Here is a 21,837-nt window from a genome sequence, read left to right as displayed (position 1 = left end):
CAAATGATCAAACGAAAAAGATTTTAAAATAGCAAGTTAAGTAAAATAATTTAAACGTAATGATTAAATAAAAATAAAATAATTAAATATAACAATAAACTAATTTAAAATAAAGAGCAATTTAAATGTATAACAATAATTAATATTAAGAAAGCATATCAAAATAGTTTTCACAAATTAAAAATCATAAAAATAAACCAATTAAAAATCCGATAAACTTAAAACAAGAGAATCAAATTTTTGAATTAATAAAAATAATCATTCAATTAAAAATACACTAAAATACGGGGTGTTACAATATATATCTTTTTTTTTCTTTTTTTTTTTTTTCTATATCTATATAATATGCATGTTTGTTAGAGTAAAAGCTAATGAATAAAACCCTTTTTAATATGGTCCTCTCCTTTCTAAAGGGTGAAATGTGTGTTCTTTACCAAGGCAAAGACATTGCATGTCCCTTGGATGTGAGTTTGAAGTGGTAAGTATGGAGGACCGTTAGCAAAACTTTGGGAAAGATTTAGCTTGATGGATCAAGAAAAACATTAATTAGTGCTTCCTATAAAAGTATTGCATGATTCTATAAAATAAAAAAAAAAGGAAAAAGAAAATAGGAGACTTTGTCTGTTAGCATTGATCGTTGCTGATAAAGGGATAAACATAGAAGCTTTTAAGAATACTATTTCGAAATTAAGTTTGATAGGTGGATTCACTTCAAAGAGGTAGGTGAAAATCGATTTATATTGGAATTCAGAGTGAACTAGATAAGGAGAAAGTTTTGATGGGTCGAACTTGGTCTTTTGATAGACTTTTGGTGTGCCTTCAAGAGTTCGACGGTAGTACTCCCCCGAAAGACATCTCTTTCACCCCGGAATTGTTCTGGATCCAACTACATGACATGTCGCTTGGCTGTATGATGAAAAAAATCAGTGAACAAATTGGAGCGGCCATAGGAAGAGTGGAAATGGTTAATACTGATGGAAAAGGATTTGGTTGAAAAAAATTTGCATGAGTTGATCAAGTAGAGATAAACATCACCAAACCACTAGCTAGTAAGAGGCAGACTCTTGAAAATTGGTGATAAACAGATGTGGATAACGTTCAAATACAAACAGCTTCTAACATTTTGTTTCTATAGTGGTACTATTAAGCATGAAAAGATGAGATGTTCAAAGATGTTCTAAAATTAGTTTTGGTCACTGGAGACTGGTCCTTTTGGTGAAAATAGTTCCCAAATTTTATTTTTCTCATGGAGACTAAATGTAACAGAATTAAATATACTTGATCTGGGATGTGGAAGAATGTGGCCTAAGTGATTTGGGTTTTCAAGGTGTTAAATATACTTGAAATAATAGTAGAGAAGGTAGATCATTTACTAAAGAAAGGCTAGATAAGGCCTTTGAGAATTCAGCTAGGTATACTTTATTTGAAGCCACCTCAGTTTGGAGCCAAGCAATCCAAAACTCAGACCATTGCTCTCTTTTGATCTCAATGAAAAGTAAGCATGATGAAAGGAGTAGAATTAATGTGTTTAGATATGAAACAAGCTGTGTATGAAGGGAGGACTGTCACTCTTTAATTACTAAAAGATGGAAGAAATGTGCTAATCTTCCAATAAGCTTTTGTCTGCTTCCATTGGCCTACAAAGATGCCAAGAGAGTTTGATCAAGTGGAGTAAAGAGGCTAATGGTAAACAAAAGGGTCTTATAAATGAGGAGTATAACTAGTTGCAGAAACTTCATAATGCTAATAATGGGGATTTGAACAAGGATATCATAGTCTTGTAGCAGGAAATGGATAAGGACCTTGAAGAAGAAAACCTCAAATGGAAGCAAAGAGCTAAGCAGAGGTGGTTGAGGGAAGGAGATAGGAATACAAAGTTCTATCACATGTGTGCAAATCATATGAGAAATGCTAACACCATCAAAAGAATAGTTGATGAGGAGGGATTTGAAGTAACAACACAAGAGGAGATTAACTTTCAGTTTCAAAGATTTTACAAAGATCTCTTTACTACCTCTCAACGGGAAGAGATTGAATAATGCCTCAGACATATGGATTTCAAGGTGATTGAAGATATGAACTCTTACTTGTTGAGAAATTTGAATGCTAAGGAAGTAGAGGAGGACATTTTTCAGATGAATCCTCTTGGTTCCCCAGGTCCAGATGGATTCTTAGATGCTTTTTATTATAACCATTGAAGCATAGTTGGAAAAGAGGTATGTGCAGCTGCCTTACACTTTCTTAATTCTAATGGTTGGTTGGATAGCATCAATGAAACCTACATTGCCTTGATTCCTAAGATAAAATCCCCTTCAAAGGTTTCTAAATTCAGACCAATTAGCTTTTGTAATGTCATGTATAAAATTCCCTAAAACATATTGGCTAATAGGTTGAAAAGCGTTCTCCCCGAGCTTATTTCTCCCACACATAGTGCTTTTGTGCCAGACGGGTTGACTTCTGACAATATATATAATTGTGGCTTTTGAATTTATACATTCCATGAACAACAACATGTAAGGAAAATCAGGTTTTAGGACCATAAAACTTGGCATGAGCAAAACTTATGATTGAATATAGTGGATATTCTTGAGAGCAATAATGCATAAATTGGGTTTTGCTGAAAGATGGATGAACTTAGTTATGAGATGTATGGAATCAGAGTGTGGCGCCCTCGACTCCATGAGTGATTTGGCGAGAGTCATGACGTCGGGGTGCTAGCCACTCGGGTCACACACCCCAGCGCTAAGTGGAAGTAAGTGTGTGTATGAGTTTGCATTATAAAAGTGTATAGTTTATAAACGTAGCGAAAAATAATAAGGTGGTTCAAAAACCCAAGTACCAGAAAATTTAAATACAACCAAGCAAAGAAATCCCCCATAGGTTTATTATAGCCATCTAGCTGATTAAAATAAAATAAGAGTCCATCAACTACAATGGGAATAAACCCCTGGTCATCACTCCTCAGGTGGGGTCGGTCCTTTATGCTCAAATATGTCCTTTGCATCAAAGTTTACGGTTCCATGAAACGGAACTATAGGTGGAAACACCACAATGAAATTTCGTAATCTTAAATCAACAACTAGGAATTTCAAACATGTTAGCAGACATACAAATGCGCACAACAATCATAAGAGATTGTCCAAAAATACACTTTTTGTATCCTTTACCAAAAGTGTTTCAATTATAGCCACTCACGCCAAAAATCACATTTATACATGGATAACATCCATTTTTTACAGTGTGCACCATGATCTCCCTTAGGGACCATTCGCACACTCTGACTCCCTTCGTCACACCACTGGGTGCGTGTGACTTCGTATAGAGCGATGTCCAGTTTCACATCCGGTGTGTACGTGACTAGAAATCGTCAAACCCTTGCCAGCAGAGGGACCACAGAGTCGTACTGAGAGCGTTACCATTTTGGCTGAGCCTGTTATTACCTGACGACAACCCAAGTGACGTCACTCAGTTTTACACGCTTTTGAGTGACCAGGGGTGCACCACCAAGATAATACCTCATCTCAGCTTGGGGTCGTGATATGCACGTACCCACAAAATCCTCATTTTTGTCATAACACCAAAAATCACAATTTTCTATTACCATAGCACAACTAGAGAAACAGAGCACATGTAATAAAATAATAACAAGTAAAGGACGTTAAGAATGCAGATGCATGATAGTCAGTTATTGGATGGCATAGCATATTATAGTAAAATCACACCCAAAACAACACATTCATCACATTTCACAGTTTCATAGTTTTCCACAACTACACGAGATTCACAACGCTCTACCCGACCTTAGGCTGACATTCATCACACGACAAATTTAATAACCCAACACTCCACAGGGCCCTTGGCCACTTTCCTTCACAACCAGACTGTATCAACATTCAATGATAGTTTTCCACGTTAGTAATTCAAGGGTCGATCTAGAAATGTACTTACCAACACAGAGGAGATTTATGGATGATCGTGACATGCTGAGTCCTAAGCTGCCGATTGTGGTAATTTCGAAATAGTTCGTGTGTGCGTCCACATGTCACTGTACAGACGGATATAGTTGGTTAGACTGATCTGAACATGACAACAAATTTAAAGTATGAGGCAAGAGGTAGAAGGGCTTACTGTGGTGGCGTTTGGAGGGGCAAAATATGGTGGTGGCAATGGCAAGGCATAGTGGACAGTGGCGGATCTAGGTTATGATAGTGGTGTTACAGTGAGGAACGAGATGGAGACAATCTGATGATAGCAGAGAGTCTAATAGAGAGAATCTCGCAGTGATTGGACGGTAAAGCAAGCGATGGTGGAGGATCTATAAGAGACACAGAGGGACAGTTGCTAGAGAGAAAGGAAATAAAAGGAGGGATCGTGGAACAAAGATATTGATGGATGACTTTCCAGCAGCAGTAGGCTTGCAGGGGAATGCTCACCGTGGTCGGGGTCGAATGGGCGTGACACGACGGGGTGTGTGGTTGAGGCTTGGTGGACGGCGACCGTGGCTTGCTGGATTGACGACGAAGTGAGAGAGAGATAGAGAGAGAGAGAGATCAAATGGGGTTTGCTAGACGATTAGAGCAGAAGAAGTGCAGCCGATGAGCTCATGGCAGGTGTGGTTGGGGAGCAAAGCTCACAAGTTGTAGGGATGATGGTGCAGCACACAGGAAAAGGGAGGGAGAGTGAATAAAAGAAGAAAAAAAAAAGATAATTAGGGTTTTCAATTGTTAGTATGAGGGGAGATGGGCTTCAAAGTCTTGGGTTGGGCTTCATATGGGCTGGGCTTCACATAGTGTCTTACTTTATTCTCATCAATGGTGTTCCACAAAATTATTTTAAACCAACAAGAGGGATTAGATAAGGTGATCCTCTCTCACCCTATCTTTTCATCTCATGTTCTGAAGTTTTGAATAATCTTCTTGTCTATGCAGAAATCTCAAGATCCATAACAGGCATCCCTCTAGCTCAAGGACAACTCCATATAAAACATCTTTTTTTTGGAGATGATAGTATTCTTGTTTGCAAGGTAAACTCTTTGGAGTGGAGTAAAGTGGTAGACCTGTTGGACACTTATGAAAGGGCATCTGGTCAAAAGCTCAATAAGGAAAAAAACTTCCATCCATTTAAGTAGAAATACCAGCAAAGAAGTACAAGATATAATCTTAAGCATAGTTGGCATCATATCTACAAACTCTTATGAGAAGTACCTTGGCCTCCCTGCCTTAGTTGGAAAATCTAGGAACAAGTCTTTCAAAAGCGTTCTAGATAGAGTTAACCACATGCTCAGTAACTATAAAATGAAATTCCTATCCCAGGCAAGGAAGGAAGTCCTACTCAAGTCAGTTATTCAAGCTCTATCCACATACAACATGGGAGTTTTCAGACTTCCGAGTTCCCTTCTCAGGTAGATCAACAGATTGATGCAAAGCTTTTGGTGGGACCTGAAAGAAAATGAAAGGAAAATTCACTGGGTCAAATGGAATAAAATGGAGGAAGGCAAAGACAGCAGGCGGTTTGGATTTTAGAGATTTGGAAAGTTTTAATCTTGTGATGTTAGCCAAGCAAGGTTGAAGATTGATCCAAAACCTTAATTCCTTACCTTCTCAAGTGCTCAAGCTGGAGTATTTTCCTCAGATCCCATTCTTCTAAGCAAAAGTAGGGAGCAAACCTTCCTTCATGTGGATGAGTATTCTAGCAGCAAGACCTTTAATAGAGGAGGGAACTTTGTGGAGGAAAGGTAATGGAGAACAAGTTTAGATATGTACGGATAAGTGGATACTGTAGCCAACTTCATAAAAAATTCAAAGTCTGGTTAGTATCTTTGACGAATCTACAAGAGTCCATGCTCTAATTGACTCAAATACTAAGCAATGGAATTTAGCCTTTATTGATGAGATTTTTTCAAGGGAAGAAGTTGAAACTATCAAGAAGATCCCCCATAGTTGTTGTCATAGGTATTATAAATTAATTTGGAGAGAAACTACAAATGGAGAATTCTTGGTTAGAAGTGCCTATTATATGCAAAAAGAGAAGCATAACATAACAAGAGGGCAGTCATCTAGTAGCAACAACAGAAAAGATATTTGGCACAGGATGTGGAAATTGACCATACCAAGTGTAGACAAAGATTTTATATGGAGAGCATGTCTTGAGACTCTCCCAGCAAATTTGAATCTTTTTAAGAAAAAAGTAGTAGAGAACCCAAACTGCTCGATATGCTTGGAGGAAAAAGAAATAGTGGAACATGCCCTCTGGGGTTGTATTGCAACACAAGATGTATGGGACCAATGTTCAATACAGATTCAGAAAAGTAGGCTGAGTAAGGAGACGTTCATGGAACTATTTGAGGCCATGTGTCAAAAGTTCTCAAATCACTATTGGAGGAAATTGCAGGAATTACTAGAAGGATTTGGATGAGAAGAAATAGAGTCATTCTCAGATCAGAAATCATTCATCCAAACACCTTGGTGCAACATGCAAAATCATATCTGCTGGATTTCCAGCAAGCATAGATTGGAAAGTCAATAAAGTCTAGCATAAGAAAGGATCAACAATAGAAATGGGAAGCTCCCTCAATGGATATAATCAAGACTAACTGGGACACAACTAAGGGTGTTAAAAAAAACTGAAAAACAAGTTGACTTGGACCGGAACGGTATATATATTTATAATTTTTTATATTATGTTATATGCTAAATTATTAATTAATGTAACGTGAAATTCTAATCTTATTACTCAAGTCTATTAATCTTATAACATAAAATTAATATAACATGTGATATAATATAAAATTCATCTTATAATTGTTAAAACAACATTTGATGTAACATATAAATTTTAGTTTTAAACATAAACATTAATATTAAGTTATTAGTATAAACTTACTTATGATATATATATATATATATATATATAAATGATAAATACATTTTTAGCATAATAACTTATAATATATATTATTTTTGTAAATAGATTTTTATACGTTTGATCATATATACTCATATAAAAAGTCTAGAACTTATTAGACTATAGTTAAATTCAATACTATATTAGTATGTATTAATTATTATAAAATAATGTACTTATACTATAATATAAATAGACTAATAGTTTAGTATATATAAATATCATATCATTACTAACATAGATAATCCGTAAATTTGAAAAAATCGGACTGGATCGGATCGAAATCGGAAAAATTAGAAGTTCCGGTTTTGGTAGTGAATCGGTCCTGTATCAATTCTTAAATTTTCAAAACCGGTATATACCAGCACTGCAAGAATATTGATTTTTTGCGACCAATTAATTTCTATCCCTACATAAATCGACGCTAAAACTTTTTTTTTTGTCCAATTTTGTTTGGTTGCTAGTTTCCGATGCTAAAAGTGATTTTGGGAAAAATGAGCTGTTGTAAATATTTTGTGACAATATGTTTAATTTTTGCGAATATTTAGTTCGACGCAATATGATTATAGGGTTTTTGCGACCATATTATTTCTGTTCATACCTAAGTGACGTGAATACATGATATTTTTGCGTCCAAGTTAAAGTTATCTCAAATTTCCATCGCAAAAGTTAGATCTAGGAAAACGAATCGTTTCACTTATATTTTCGCATCCAAATTTGGTCATTTTGCATCAGTTTTACTTGATGAAAAAAGTTTGCAGCGTGATTTTATCCTCTTGTTGTCCAGGAAGACTCCTCTTTTATAGTTTATACACTCTCGTCAGCAGCAAATCTCCCAAATTTTTTTTTCAAATTTTTTCTTTTCCCCAAATCTGCTGAACCAAACGAGCATCTATCATAGTAAATTTCTAGTGAAGTCATTTCAATAAATTCTGTGGAAGATCTTCACATCATTCCAATATTTTTTTCAAGTCATTCCATCGTTGGTTTTATTTTGAAAAGAAGGATCACGGACAATGGTTCAGAAGATTATTGATCACAAACATATTGAAATGATTATAGGTAGGCCCATGCAATCGATTTCAGTTCTTTTCTCTTTTTAATGAAGAAAGGAAATACAAGTGGTCAGAAGGTGTTTGCTGAAATGCTTTTTAGAGATATATTTATTTCACTATGGCCTCTGTTTGCTGAAATGTTTCTTAGAGAAATTGTGAACCTTAATACTTTTGGTTTCATTGCTAGAATTGATTTCTCTAGCTTTATCTACACTCTGTGATTATCATGTCTTTGTTTTTTTCATTTTTGGTTCGGTAAACAAAACATGCTATTAAGAACTAAGCATGAGTTTAAGTATTGCTTTCACCATGCTCGATCTGCTTTGCAAGTTAGAGAAATGATGAAGTTAGTTGGATCCATTTTGGTTTTTCTTTTTCAATAGGTAGATTACAAACAGTTAGGCTGCTCGTTTTACTTTTATCTAAGTTTTTATTTTAGCTATCATTATTTTCTAGGTTTGAAACTGATTTCCTAGCATCCAAGTTTATATTCATCTTAGAATAATCTGCGAATATTGATCTATTCCATATTCGATGTGTGCAAATTGAGGAATTTTGTCCATTTATCTTCTCGACTAAATATTGAACATTACAATCTAAGCATTTTCAACTGTCTAAGCCTCCTTAATGATCAAGAATTAGAAGGTGAGTGAAGAAACATGGTACAGAGTTGGAATTAGTATGATGGATTTTGTTTACAAGTTAATACTAGATGATATTCCAATTTCTGGTCATGTCTCATTTTTTACAGATGGACAAAAGTTGGATGAATATCTCCAAAAGGTTTAGGTCAAGGGAATATGCCGAAGGGGTTAGACAGTTTCTGACAATAGCTCGAGCTCATGCTCATGGAAACAATCGTGTCAAGTGTCCATGTCGTAGATGCCGTAATATGGTGTTCATACCTATAAGTGAGGTCGAACGACATCTATGTATTACTGGGATAGATCAAAATTACACGCATTGGATATTTCATGGGAGCTAGAACCCCAGGACATTAATAGTGATGATGATAATGATAATGATAATGTTGACGATTCTTACATCGATGACATAGACGATATGTTAGGTGATATTCATGCTGCTACCATTGTCGGTATTGATGAAGACATGGCTGTACATATAGCGGGTCCCTCCTTCGTTGATCCCGAACCAACTAGTTTTGAGAAACTGTTGGAAGATGCTCGTTGTCCTCTTTACGACGGTTGCACAACATTTTCTAAACTATCATTCATTGTGAAGTTGTTCCACATCAAAACAATTGGTGGGTGGAGTATAAAGTCTTTTGACATGTTGCTCAAACTATTAAAAACTGCTTTTTCCCTAATCACTCTTGCTAGACTCTTTAGATAAAGCACGGTCATTGGAGCGAGGTCTCGGATTTAGATACATAAAAATACATGCATGTCCAAATGATTGCATATTATATTGGAAGGAAAATTCCAACAAAAAAGAGTGCCCTAAGTGCAAGGCATCTAGGTGGTTGTCTACCACACCTAAGCAAATACTAGTACCCCAAAATGTTTGTGATATTTCCCACTTAAGCCAAGGTTGCAGAGATTATTTATGTTCAAGAAAACTTTAGTATCTATGAGATGTCATCAATCACAAGGGTGGGGGATGAAAACACTTTGAAGCATTTCGTGGACTCCGAGGTGTGGACAACATTTGATAGAGAGCATCGTTGGTTTGCTGAAGATGCCCGTAATGTCAGACTCAATCTTGCTAGTAATGGATTCGACCCATTCAATAATATGAGTAAACCATACAGCATATGGCCAGTGATTCTGGTTCCATATAATTTGCCTCCATAATTATATATGAAAGACTTGTTCTTCATGTTGTTTACATTAATTCCTGGGCCTAAATCACCTGGAAATGAAATTGATGTTTATTTACACCCTTTAGTTGACGAACTAAATGATTTGTGGAAAAATGGAGTAGATACATATGATGCGATGGTTGACCAACGATTCTAATTTTATGCAGCTTTACTGTGAACCATTAATGATTTTTCCGTATATGGTAATCTTTTTGGGTGGAGCATTAAGGAAAAGTTGGCATATCCATGTTGCAACCTGGATACAGATAGCATGTGATTGAGACATAGTTGGAAGCATTGTTATATGGGTCATCGTCGCTTCCTACCTTTAGGTCACATATGGAGAACAAAGAAGACGATTTTTAATAGCAAAGAAGATCACCAGATGCCACCTAGACAATTATCTAGAGAAGATATAATGCATTAGTTAAATAACATGGCTCATGTGCATTTTGGCAAACATATGGAGAACAAAGAAGATGATTTTTAATGGCAAAGATGATTTTTAAAATTTGGGAACCACACCTACATTTTAGCCCTTGCTCGTGTCTTGAAGAAATACACCGATAACCCTCTGCTTATAGTAAGGGATTTAGCAAGCTAGCCTCAGGTTCAAAGTGTGGTGTGGCCGGCGTACTTCACGATCGACAACGGAAAATACTGTATTTTCTGGATTTATTTATGTTTCTTCGCATTATATATCCTTCACTATCTAATAGGATTTCGGTAGCAGTTTTTGATAATTACTGCATGCCGACTAGATGCATGTGAGAGATTTTTCTAGCACAAGAAAAACCATGTGGGTTGCTTTACTAGGAGAAAACCATGAAGTCAGCAGCATATTGATTGTTTGTTATTGGAGATGTTTTGATGGGGTTTGGGAGATAATAGGGATGGTAGTTTCCCGAATGATTTTTAAGCATATATAAGATTTAATAGTCCATAATATTGCCTCATTGGGCAAAGGTTCTAGTTTTTTCCTAGCTGATTTCCTGTATGATTTTTTCATGTATTTTCTATATCTAACATTGTGGTCTGCTCGTATTTTTTTTCCATATCAGACATGGTGGTTAGACGCATGATTTTTTTATGTACATGCAATTTAAGCAAAGGTTTTAGTTTTTAATTTATAATCAATCGTAATATTAACTCTTTATACTTTGAAATAGTTCGAATCATCTTCTTTTATTGCAACTTAGGCAAAGGTTTTAGTTTTAATTTGTAATCAACCGTGATATTCACTCTTTATATTTTGAAACAGTTCGAATCATCTTCTTTTATTGCAACATGATGGCAATATATTTTGGCCCAGATATGTTGTATTCTTCAACCTAGCAATATAGCATAATTATCACACAAAGTACAATAAAAATGGTAGAAGCTAAATAAAAGTTGTTGCCTGCATGATAAACATGTTTATCTAAGAAATTATTTAGGATTTTCAGATACATTTGACATGATTGTATGAATGCAACATATCTAACTTAGGGGAAAACTTGATTCACAGATGACAATGGTGAGAAGTTTAAGAGGAGGAGTTCGTGGACAAAAGGGGGAGGGTTTAGGGGCTCTGCGCATAAGGAGGGTTATAGAAGATGATCAATCACCACCAACATATGAAGCTAGACTAAGAGACAACAACCCTTCCTTGTCGGAAGACTACCCAACCACCATACGTGGTATTTGAAACCAAGTTTCTAGATTGGATAGAATGTACAGGTAGATTGGCATGTCCTTTAATTCTGCATGATAGCAAATTTTATAAAACATTCGAGATTAAATTTTTTGTACATATCCAACATGCTACATGGTTAGTTTTTTGTCTGTGGCTACCATATATATAATTGACATGATTTTTTATGAAATGAGAATATACGTATGATGCGAATAAGACAAACGGCCTTGGAGGTTATTTTTTTTCCATTGATGACAACGTGCTACATGGTTAGTTTTTTATCTGTGGCTACCATATATAGTATTGACATGAGTTTTTCTGAAATGAGAATTTTAGAATCTACGAGTAAGACAAAGGGTCATGGATGGGCAAAGGGGGCCAAGTTTGACATGTTGTGAAAGCTTGGACTGATTAGTGTGATGATCAAGGATGGGGACACTAAGGTATTATGCGAGAATGCAAGTATATTTAGTGGAAGAGTGACATGGATAGTGAAACAGGATTCTAATATGAGTTATGAACGTTGGAATGATGTGCCCGAAGTGGAAAAAGATGAGCTGTGTAGTCGCATCCACATAAGGAACGAATTAATCATGTAGCCCAAGGTTTTAATTTGTTTTCATGTAGGAAGTAGTTTGGCTAATTGATGTATATTTCTGTTGTGTTTAGGCCAATTTTGTGATACAATGGGATAAAAAAACCATCGGAAGGCGGTTACCGACCAACTACGGAGGAGATTTAACTCTTTCTAGTACAAGTTGCATAAAATATACAAAAGTTATGGAAGTCATAAAATGACATTAACAAAAGGAACCTAGTTGGTGGATTAAGTGGTTTGGAGCAAATTATGCATTAAATGGGGGAGTAAAGAGTTCAAGGTAAAGCTAGCATGTCTTATTTAGATGTTTTAGTTTTAATGCCTTTCTAAATACAATTAATGCAATTCACTATATATTGTAGTTTGTCATTGGAATATACTTTGCCACTTTGGTTTAACTATGTGTTATTAATGATATTTTGGACTAGGCATTGTCATTGAAAAATAAGTTGAATAGGGAACAACTACCTAATAACCATACAGTAGGAAGGAATTCCTTTGTTCAATTACTTGAAGATAAGGTATTAATTGTACATATTCAAATAATTACATGGGTTGGTACATATTCAAAAATTTATTAATTGGTCCTATGATTTTTTTTTGTTATTGATTGTTGCAGCAAGAGAGTGTGACAAATATGGTTGATTTTTATAAAGAGAGTCAACAGTTGTGGAAGAAGGGAAAGTTTGTGACAAATGTGACTGAAGATCTCTATGTGAGTAACATTAAACAAACTGCCTCCAGCATCATTATATTGGATTCTAATTAATTGAGTCATCCTAGATTTATACTGGCTTTGTATAATGAATGGTGATTAAAACATTATCTTTGATTATTGTGAAAGAACCAAATAGCGGAGAAGCTGAATGCAATGGAACCAGAAGCTTGAACTAAGGAGGCAGCGGCAGTTGTCTTCAGAGAGGTGATGGGCAAATCACCTGGATATGTAAGGGATTTGGGTGGGACGGTTGTGTCAGAAACATTAAGAACAACGAGAAGTGGTGAAAGTGCAGGTGCATTGTCATAGGATGCTCACTTTTATAAGGACCAACATGAAGCACTAAAAGCAAATGTTCAAGGAATTCTGTTAAAACAAGCCGAGTTTGATAAATTCATGAGGTGTTCAATATCACAGCAGCAATCACAAAGAGAGTCTCCATGGGAGACTCAGTTTGCTACCTAATTTTGGTTATGTTCCAATTTTTGGATTTTTTGAATTTTGGGAGATAACATATGACAATATTTTGGCGGTCGGGTAGATAAAGAATGTTAGTGGCTTTGTTTTGGTCATGGATGGGTTTGCCTCAAGATTTTGAAAGATGATTGGTAGATTGTCAGAATTTTGTGATTCAGAATGTGAAGACAAACAAATGTACTGCTGGCTGTTTATTATAACATAAGTTGAATATTTAGAGTAGCTTAGTCATTTGCTCTTGTGATGGTACAAAAATGTTACCTTCAATCCCTTTAATTGCTTTTACAACATGATGCTATTCCATCATAGATAAGCAAATTTTATGCATGCATCTACTTTAGCATGTAATGTAGTCAAGCTTGAAGCCGTAAATAATACATTTTCTTTCATTTAGAAAAAGCATGTAATAATGGATGATGTTCGAGGCTCTAAACGAAATTAATACCATTTGAAGTTTGAACTTATCCCTTGCATCATGTGTATCCTATAATACATATATAGTTTCTTTTTTAGCAAAAAGGAAAAAAAGTACTCAATTTATTAAATATATAACATACATAAGCATTCAGTTCGGCATGTATCATGTAACATCTACGACCAAGTTTATTATGTTTTTAATGTTTTGATCGGCCCTAAAAGTCATGCCATTTTAGATCTCCATTTTGTAATACAAACCAAAGAACAGTGCATGCCCTATAGGTCACGTACAGGGGCATCAAAGTGATTGAATTATTTTGTCGTATGTTTTTTTACCTTTTTTATTTTTATTCTTCTCTTTGACTTCATAGTGCACACATACGTTTGTGATTACTAGTCTTTTAATGTCCTTTTAACATTTCTCAATCTATTTAATTGTAAGAAAAAATCATGTATGCAGAAAAATGCTATTCTACCAATCACAAAGTTGATGGATGATCTTGAAGACATTGGAGTCAAGGTTCTTGGTTAAAATATGACTATGCTTCCATCAAGAACATTGTAAGAAGTTCTTGCAGTCTGCCACATATATAGTGTGCATAACACATTGAAGCAGTTATATATTTCTAGTTTATATGGAATCTGTGTACATATTTTGATTTTTTTACTTGGCAGACCAGTAGGATATAATGATTGATAATTAGACTTTTGTGTTTACATGTAAACATTTTTACATGTATCTGGAAAGAATTTTTATTTGATTTTTTTTTTTAAAAAAAAAATCATTTTAGGTTAATTAATTGAATTTTTTGTATAAATTCAATAGAAACATTAATGTTTATTTAATCTATTTTATGAATTTAATATTCCTTCCTACAGTAAACATTTCAAGCATATTTATTAACGACCAGAAATTTAAATATGCTATCTTGCTAATAATTTATTTGCGGCCAAAAGACACAATTTTTGCGTCTAAAATATACTGTGGGTAAACAGATTTTTGCATCCATTTTGAACCATTCATATCATTACCATCTAAAGAATATGTGACGCCAAAACTACTTACGCAAATAACTTTTTGTTTTTTTTTTTTTTGCTGCACTATTTCTCATATTTGCGACAACTTACATAGTTGCTATTGAGGATCCAAAATCCTTTTGCAACCACATACATGTGCTGGTAATAAGAATTGATTTGCGGCTATATGTTTTTACGACACATAACATAGTCGCAAATATATGCATTTGGTCATTGTATCCAACATCATTTGCAGCTAAAAAAATCTAATTTTACGTCGTAATATTATGACGCAAATAGTTGCGATATTTGCGACATTATTGACATTGGATGCAAAAGTGATTTTGAGACGTGGATGGAAATCATCATTGTGTCACTATATTTGGCCTTTTTACGTTAATTTGAGCTGTCAAGAATGAAAATTGATTTGCGGTTGTGTGTTTTTATGACATCATAACACCGTTGCAAATAGATAGTTTTGACAGTGTATCCAATATCATTTGCAATGAAACAATCTAATTTTTGCGTCTCCATATTATGACACAAATAATATATTTTTGCGACATTATTTACAATTGATGCGAAAAGTGCTTTTGAGAGCGAGTACTATCGTCTCCCTTGCGTCGATGAGGAATGGATGAAAATACTCATTTGCGTCACTATTTTTGTCTTTTTGCGTCTATTGAAGGTGACGCAAAAAGTCAGATTTCTTGGACTAATTACACCCCTAGGCACAACTGTCGATAGAAATAAGTGCAGAATTGGAATATGAATTATTGTTAGAGATTGGAAAAGAAGAGTTTTGGCAACTATGAAAAAGAATCGAGATTGCATCCCCGACCCTATCCTAGCAAAAATAATTGGTTCTCTACAAGCTCTTTGGTGCATATCTAGGACTAGGGAAGATTATACTAGAAGAAGATGCTCTCGAGTGATCAAAGGCATAACACATCCAGAGGAGTGATGGTTGGGTATCTCTGATGAGATTGTTGACATGGAAGCTAGTCTCTCGTATATTCTTTCTTTGTTATAAGAAGATTATCAATAAATTGATATTGATTTAAAAAAATAAAAAAATAAAACCCTTTTTATAGTAATTAAGCGAGTCTTGTACTTTATTGGTATAAATATGAAATAATCCTAATTAATGCTATTATACTTAAGTAGATTTTTTTTTCGTTTCTGTTTAGTTCACTCAAACAAAGTTTAAATCGTATCGATAAGATCAGAAGCTAATTCATAACATTCTCTACGAAATCTTGACCATCCAACCTAAGATCAATAGATTAGGTCAAGGACTAGAATTCTTCCCTTTAAACCACCACTTTACTATTTTATTTAATTCCACATAAAAAGTTATTCTTTACCCACAACATTTATTTATTTAAAAAAAAAAAAACACTTTTAATTTTAGGCTTAAGTGAGCATTGGGCCACATTCATGGCCCTAGTTTTTCCTAATTCAGAAAAGAAAAACAGGCCATCGAGAGTCTCTAGTTCCATTATATATGGGCTCTAGTCTCAATATTGCAACTTCTAGAGGCTTTTTTACTCAACTGAAACCATATAATTTTGAAATAATGATAAGGTTATTATACTCTTACTATTTATTTACAAGTTTTTTTGAATTTGATTTTTTTGAATTTTTTATTTTACTTAATAGTTAAGAAAGTGACTATTAGTAAAATTATATATATTTTTAATTTTTTCTTAATAATTAAAGATGTTAAAAAAATAATGAAAAGAAAATGATAAAAAAATACAAAACTTCAAATACACTATAAGTAATAAATGGGTAGTAAGAGAGTAATAACCCTATTACTATCCATAATTTTGAGACTTATCCCAACTAAGAGTAAAAAACAGAGTTATACAATTTGAAAGTCTTTACATTACATATAATCTATAATGACATAATTTGATTTGTAAGATTTTTAAAATTTATATTCAAAATCAGCTTGGCCTTGTTTGGATGTTGAGATGAGAAAGTTGTAATGATTATGTAATGATTAGATGAAAAAATTAAAAATTTAAGAATTGAAAATTGAAAATGTTTGTATTTTAATGATGTTTAGATGTTGAGATAAAATAAGATGAGATGAAATGGATGAGACCATCTCAACCTCCAAACGGGGGGCCTTAGGCGCCTTAGTCAGTGGTTCTAATGATCATTATTAATCTGTTTGTAACAAATTTCAGAAATGTTTGGTATGTGTCCTCACAAAATTAAGAAGAAGAGTTTTACTATTTACAAGCAAGTTTGCGTACTAATCTGCGTATTAATATTGTTGCCTTCATATTTTAAATTTAAATTAGTACTGTTTTCAATAAAATCTACTTTCTGACTAATTATATTGAATAGATGTACGTAATAGTACGTAAAATCACTTACAATTAAATTTTTATTAAGAATAATCATATTGTTCATATGCATTATTAATCTGATCGGTTTCTTTAGCATGCATGCACGCACGAAGGAAGAGAAATGACACTGATGATCATGATGTGTTGACTATTCTATATATTTATAGAAAATGATAAAAATGCAGGTTCCCATGCAGTACATAGCTAGGGACTAGGGTCAATTCCTTAGAAATTAAGTATTTTACCATGTAAGATTTTTCATGTCTCAATTAATCATTCTTATTTTAGTAATTAAAAATCACATCATTTTTCATTCTTAAAACATGTTAATTAAATACGATAAATTACATCAAATGCAGGATTGTTTATGGATATTATATAGGTCAGATTAGATAAACATCAAAGAACTTAAAATTACTATTATTTTTTTATATTATTATTATCTCGAGATTTGAAAAAGTCAAATTTTTTATTATATTTTATGTAAAAATTTAAGAAAGTTTTATCTCTGCTGAGTAGCACATTTTGAAAGCCTTTACACCCTACATTATTTATATGGCCTAATTTAATTTGTAATATTTAAATTTTAAAATTTATATTTTAAATCAAATTATATCACATAGATAACATATGATATAAAAGATTTTGAATAGTATAATTCATCATTTTATTAATCATATTCTTGCGTGACATTAAAGACCAACCGGATGAGTCAATATTAAATGATGACATAATGACTGAATTATTTACATAAAAATATTGGTATGGGCGGCTGTAGAACCACCGTTGGGAATTCCGCTGGTTTTTGCTAGTTGATTTTGTGTGTATTTTTTTATATTTATATTTTTAACATTTTTTTAATATATTTTTTAAATATTATGATATTATTAAAATATGCTTACTTTATCATTAAATAATAATAATAATAAAATAAAACCAACGGCGACCGAGCGAAAGCTAACAACTACATATATATATTGTAGCCTAAGATTGCGGGTCAAAATTACTCGTCAGGCTGCCTATGCATGCGCGCACTTCTTTTCAGATATAGTCCTCTAGGATGATTAAAAAAATCAACAATTCTATATACAACCGGGTTTAACACCCGCTGCGGAACCGCGACTGCCACGTCAGCCCATAATGTTAAATTTAAAAAAAAAAAGAAAAAAAAAAAAGAAAAGAAGAAGAAAATAAAAAAAAAACTAAACAGAGAGGGAGATTTTTACTGTTTTCCAAAGAAACAAAAAACCAAACAGAGAGAGATTTGAGGATTTTAGATGAATCTCGGTTTGGGAGATTTCAGGACAAACGAAAGCTGCTGTGATTGTAGTTCGAAACCAGAGAGGGAGAAACTGAAAGAGGCCGAGGTCCTGCCGTGCATTCAGCCGTCGTGCGTTGGATGCTTGTTGCAGTGCCGTCGTGCAATGGAGCTGTCTTGCAGTGCCGTTGTGCGTTGGAGGGAACAAAAAGCTGCTTTGGGTTGGATTTTGTAGATCGAAACCAGAGAGGGAAACGATAGAGCGAAACCAGAGAGGTCGCCGTCGGCCAGAAAGGATCCATTTGTGCCGTCGTGCATCTTTGGTGGCCGTAGTTCATTCCGCGGCACATCCTGCAAAACAAAAATGAGCAACTGCTTGAGGCACCCTGGCTTATAGCGAAAACAGAGAGTGAGACTATAGTGATTTGATAGAGACCCAGTCCTACTCCGAATACTCTTGGTGAATTTCTTCAGCAAAAATTTCTTCAGACATTTATCATTTTACGTTTGAAAATTTTTGTCAATAAATGACTTTTGTATTGAACAGGTTGTTGGGTACTTAGCACTGCAGAGTTCGTGTTCATGGGTGGATCTGGTAGAGGCCATCATCTCAGTGGAAATCATTCGAAACACTGGGTAATAACAATTGTTCATATTATTGTATTACTTTTATAGCATTAATGGAGATAACAGATTTGTATGAACTCGTTTTTTAAAGCTGAGCTGAAGAAATTTGTTGAGGGCCTGCTTTCCAGAAAAAGAAAAGGGACCCAGAACACACCATTAAAAAAAGCTGAAAAAATTTGAAATCATTTGCTAATTTATGTGTAGTGGTTTTGAGAAATTTAGAATGCATTCATGTTGTAATTTTTTAAAGGTTAAAAGACTTCGAAACATGATATGGAACGTGCACACTGCTTTTATGTTCTTTATAAGCTTCAAACTCATGTTCATTAATTAGTGTTTTGGTGAACATATTTTGGTGGCGCCATTGTTCTTCATGACAAGATCATAAATTATATTTGTGATATATAGGAAGAAAACAAATGTCATTAGTTGAACTGTACGTAATAGAATTCTTACTTTGTCTCATAAATAATGCAAAGATTTCTTACTCGGATTTTAAATTGGTTATATTTCTTACTCGGATGTGAATGTCATAGATTTGCAATGATTGACTTGAGTTATACAATATTTATATTTACAAAGCACTTGTCTCCCTCTCAGCATGGGAAACGGGAAAGAACAACCATATACCGTAACAACAACCATCTACCGTAACACCATCTAGCTCAAATTCTCCATCCGTGGTATGTTATATCATTTAATATATCAATAACATTGGAATTTGTTGAGTTGATATTGAAATTTCAGAATACATTAATAACTTTATATATTAATATGTTAGGACATACTATCAACTTGTCCAAACATCCCAAATTACATGCCTGCTTACTATGGACCAGTGCCTGCGTGGTCACCGGCTTTTTTGCCATATCCAGTTGGTAACCAATATCCAATCAACATACAGGTGGTTGGTTATATTTATCTAAGATAATTTTTAATAAGTTGGTTTCTTTTTAGGAGTTTAATTGTAGTTTTTTTTGTGCTTTTTGTAGAATGTTGGTAACCCACTTTAGCATGACATGGAACCTTTGAGTCCTCTCATCAATAGAAGCTCCGCTACAAGCAGACTAGTTGGTTCAGATGATAATAGACTTGATGGGGTAAAAACTGATTCGCTATGTACATCTAGAGTTGAAGAAAGCAATGAGGATAGATCAAATCCACGGGAAACCGATGATGGCAATGCCGGTTCATCTCAGAATGTGGATTGTGATGATATGATTGAGGAGCCAAAGTCAGTGATGGAGTTTAATTCCCTGGAAGATTTAATCAATTATTATAAGCAATATGGTAAGAAATGCGGGTTTGAGGTGATGACAAAAAAGGCTGAGAAGGGAGATGATGAAACTGTTAGATATGTCACCCTTGTTTGTGCCCGCGGTGGGAAGGCCCAGAATAGAATTTTGAATGTCGCCAATCCACATCCGACAGGAAAGACTGAATGTAAGGCAAAGATCAATACGTTAAAATCTGAGGGAAAGTTCCAGTTGACTACAGTTCATAACATACATAACCACTGCCTTAGTCCAAAGAAATCTCGTTTCTTTCGATGTAATAGAAAAGTGAGCGATGCTCTAAAAAGGGTCTTAGATACAAATGATATGGCTGGCATCAGAATGAATAAGAGCTTTGGATCTCTTGTTGTTGGCGCGGGTGGATTTGGGAACCTCCCGTTTTTAGAAAAAGATTGTCGTAATTACATCGACAAGGCAAGACATCTAAGATTTGGCGCAAGTGGTGCTGGAGCGCTTCAACAGTATTTTTTACAGATGCAGTATAAAAATCCTGGATTTTTTGCATTGATGGATTTAGATGATGAGGGGAGGTTAAAAAATGTCTTCTGGGTAAACCCCGTAGTAGAGCAGCCTGCCAATATTTCAGGGATGTGGTCACATTCGATACCACTTACCTGACGAATAAATATGGGATGCTTTTTGCACCATTTGTTGGTGTAAACCACTATGGGCAATCAATTTTGTTGGGAGCAAGCTTGATTTCCAGTGAGGATACCGAGATCTTTGTGTGGTTATTCCAAACCTGGTTACAGTGCATGGATGGTATAGCTCCAAAAGCTATTAGAACTGATCAGGACAGAGCCATGAAAAATGCCATCGCTATTGTTTTTCCTAATAGGCGACATCGATTTTGTTTATGGCATATATTGCAGAAAGTTCCTGAGAAGCTTGGCTCCTATGGATCATACAAGAGTGGGATGAAAAATGACCTGATGAAATGTGTGTATGACACTCAAAGCGTTGAAGAGTTTGAGGAATGTTGGGAACATTTAATTATCACTTACAACTTGCATGAGAATGTGTGGTTGCAAAGTTTATATGCTGAGTGTGAGCATTGGGTACCGGCATTCTTGAAAGAGTATTTTTGGGCTGGAATGAGTACAACGCAGCGGAGTGAGAGCATGAATGCCTTTTTTGACGGTTATGTCCATGCTAAGACAAACTCGAAGGAGTTTGTCGACCAATTTGAGAACGCATTGAAAAAAAAATTTGAGAACGAAAATACTGCGGACTTCCACACATTTAATGTCACAATTCCCTGCATATCTAGATCTCCGATTGAGAAGAGGTTTCAAGATTTGTATACAAATACTAAATTCAAGGAAGTTCAGCAACAAGTTACCGGCATCATCGACATGGATCCAAAATTACTTAAGACGGATGGTTCAATAAAGACTTACTTAGTAGAGGATGAGGTTCGTCTGGAAGAATTCACTAAGCTGGTTACGCATTATGTGGACTTTAGTGAGGAAGATACATTTGCAAAGTGTTCTTGTGGTTTATTTGAGATGGGAGGCATATTGTGTCGACACGTTTTGGCTGTATTCAAATGTAACGAGATTAAATCTTTGCCAGATAGATACATTTTGGATTGATGGAGAAAGGACATAAA

The 21,837-nt window shown here is 34.6% G+C and overlaps 1 protein-coding gene across 1 annotated transcript; it reads left to right on the top strand.

Annotated features, from left to right (window-relative positions):
• The first annotated feature begins 12,978 nt into the window (after nucleotides 1–12,978).
• On the top strand, nucleotides 12,979–21,820 carry LOC121242188 (protein FAR1-RELATED SEQUENCE 5-like). Its single transcript, XM_041140082.1, has 6 exons — nucleotides 12,979–13,066; nucleotides 18,851–18,939; nucleotides 19,712–19,834; nucleotides 19,944–20,774; nucleotides 20,978–21,283; nucleotides 21,383–21,820. The coding sequence occupies exons 1-6, from the start codon at nucleotides 12,979–12,981 to the stop codon at nucleotides 21,818–21,820; spliced, it is 1,875 nt and encodes a 624-aa protein (XP_040996016.1).
• Nucleotides 21,821–21,837: the final 17 nt, after the last annotated feature.

Source organism: Juglans microcarpa x Juglans regia, chromosome 8D (genome assembly GCF_004785595.1).
Source record: "Juglans microcarpa x Juglans regia isolate MS1-56 chromosome 8D, Jm3101_v1.0, whole genome shotgun sequence".
In the NCBI taxonomy this organism is placed as follows: Eukaryota; Viridiplantae; Streptophyta; class Magnoliopsida; order Fagales; family Juglandaceae; genus Juglans; species Juglans microcarpa x Juglans regia.
The sequence above is the reverse complement of the archived record's forward strand: the minus strand, read 5'-3'. Positions and strand labels throughout refer to the sequence as shown.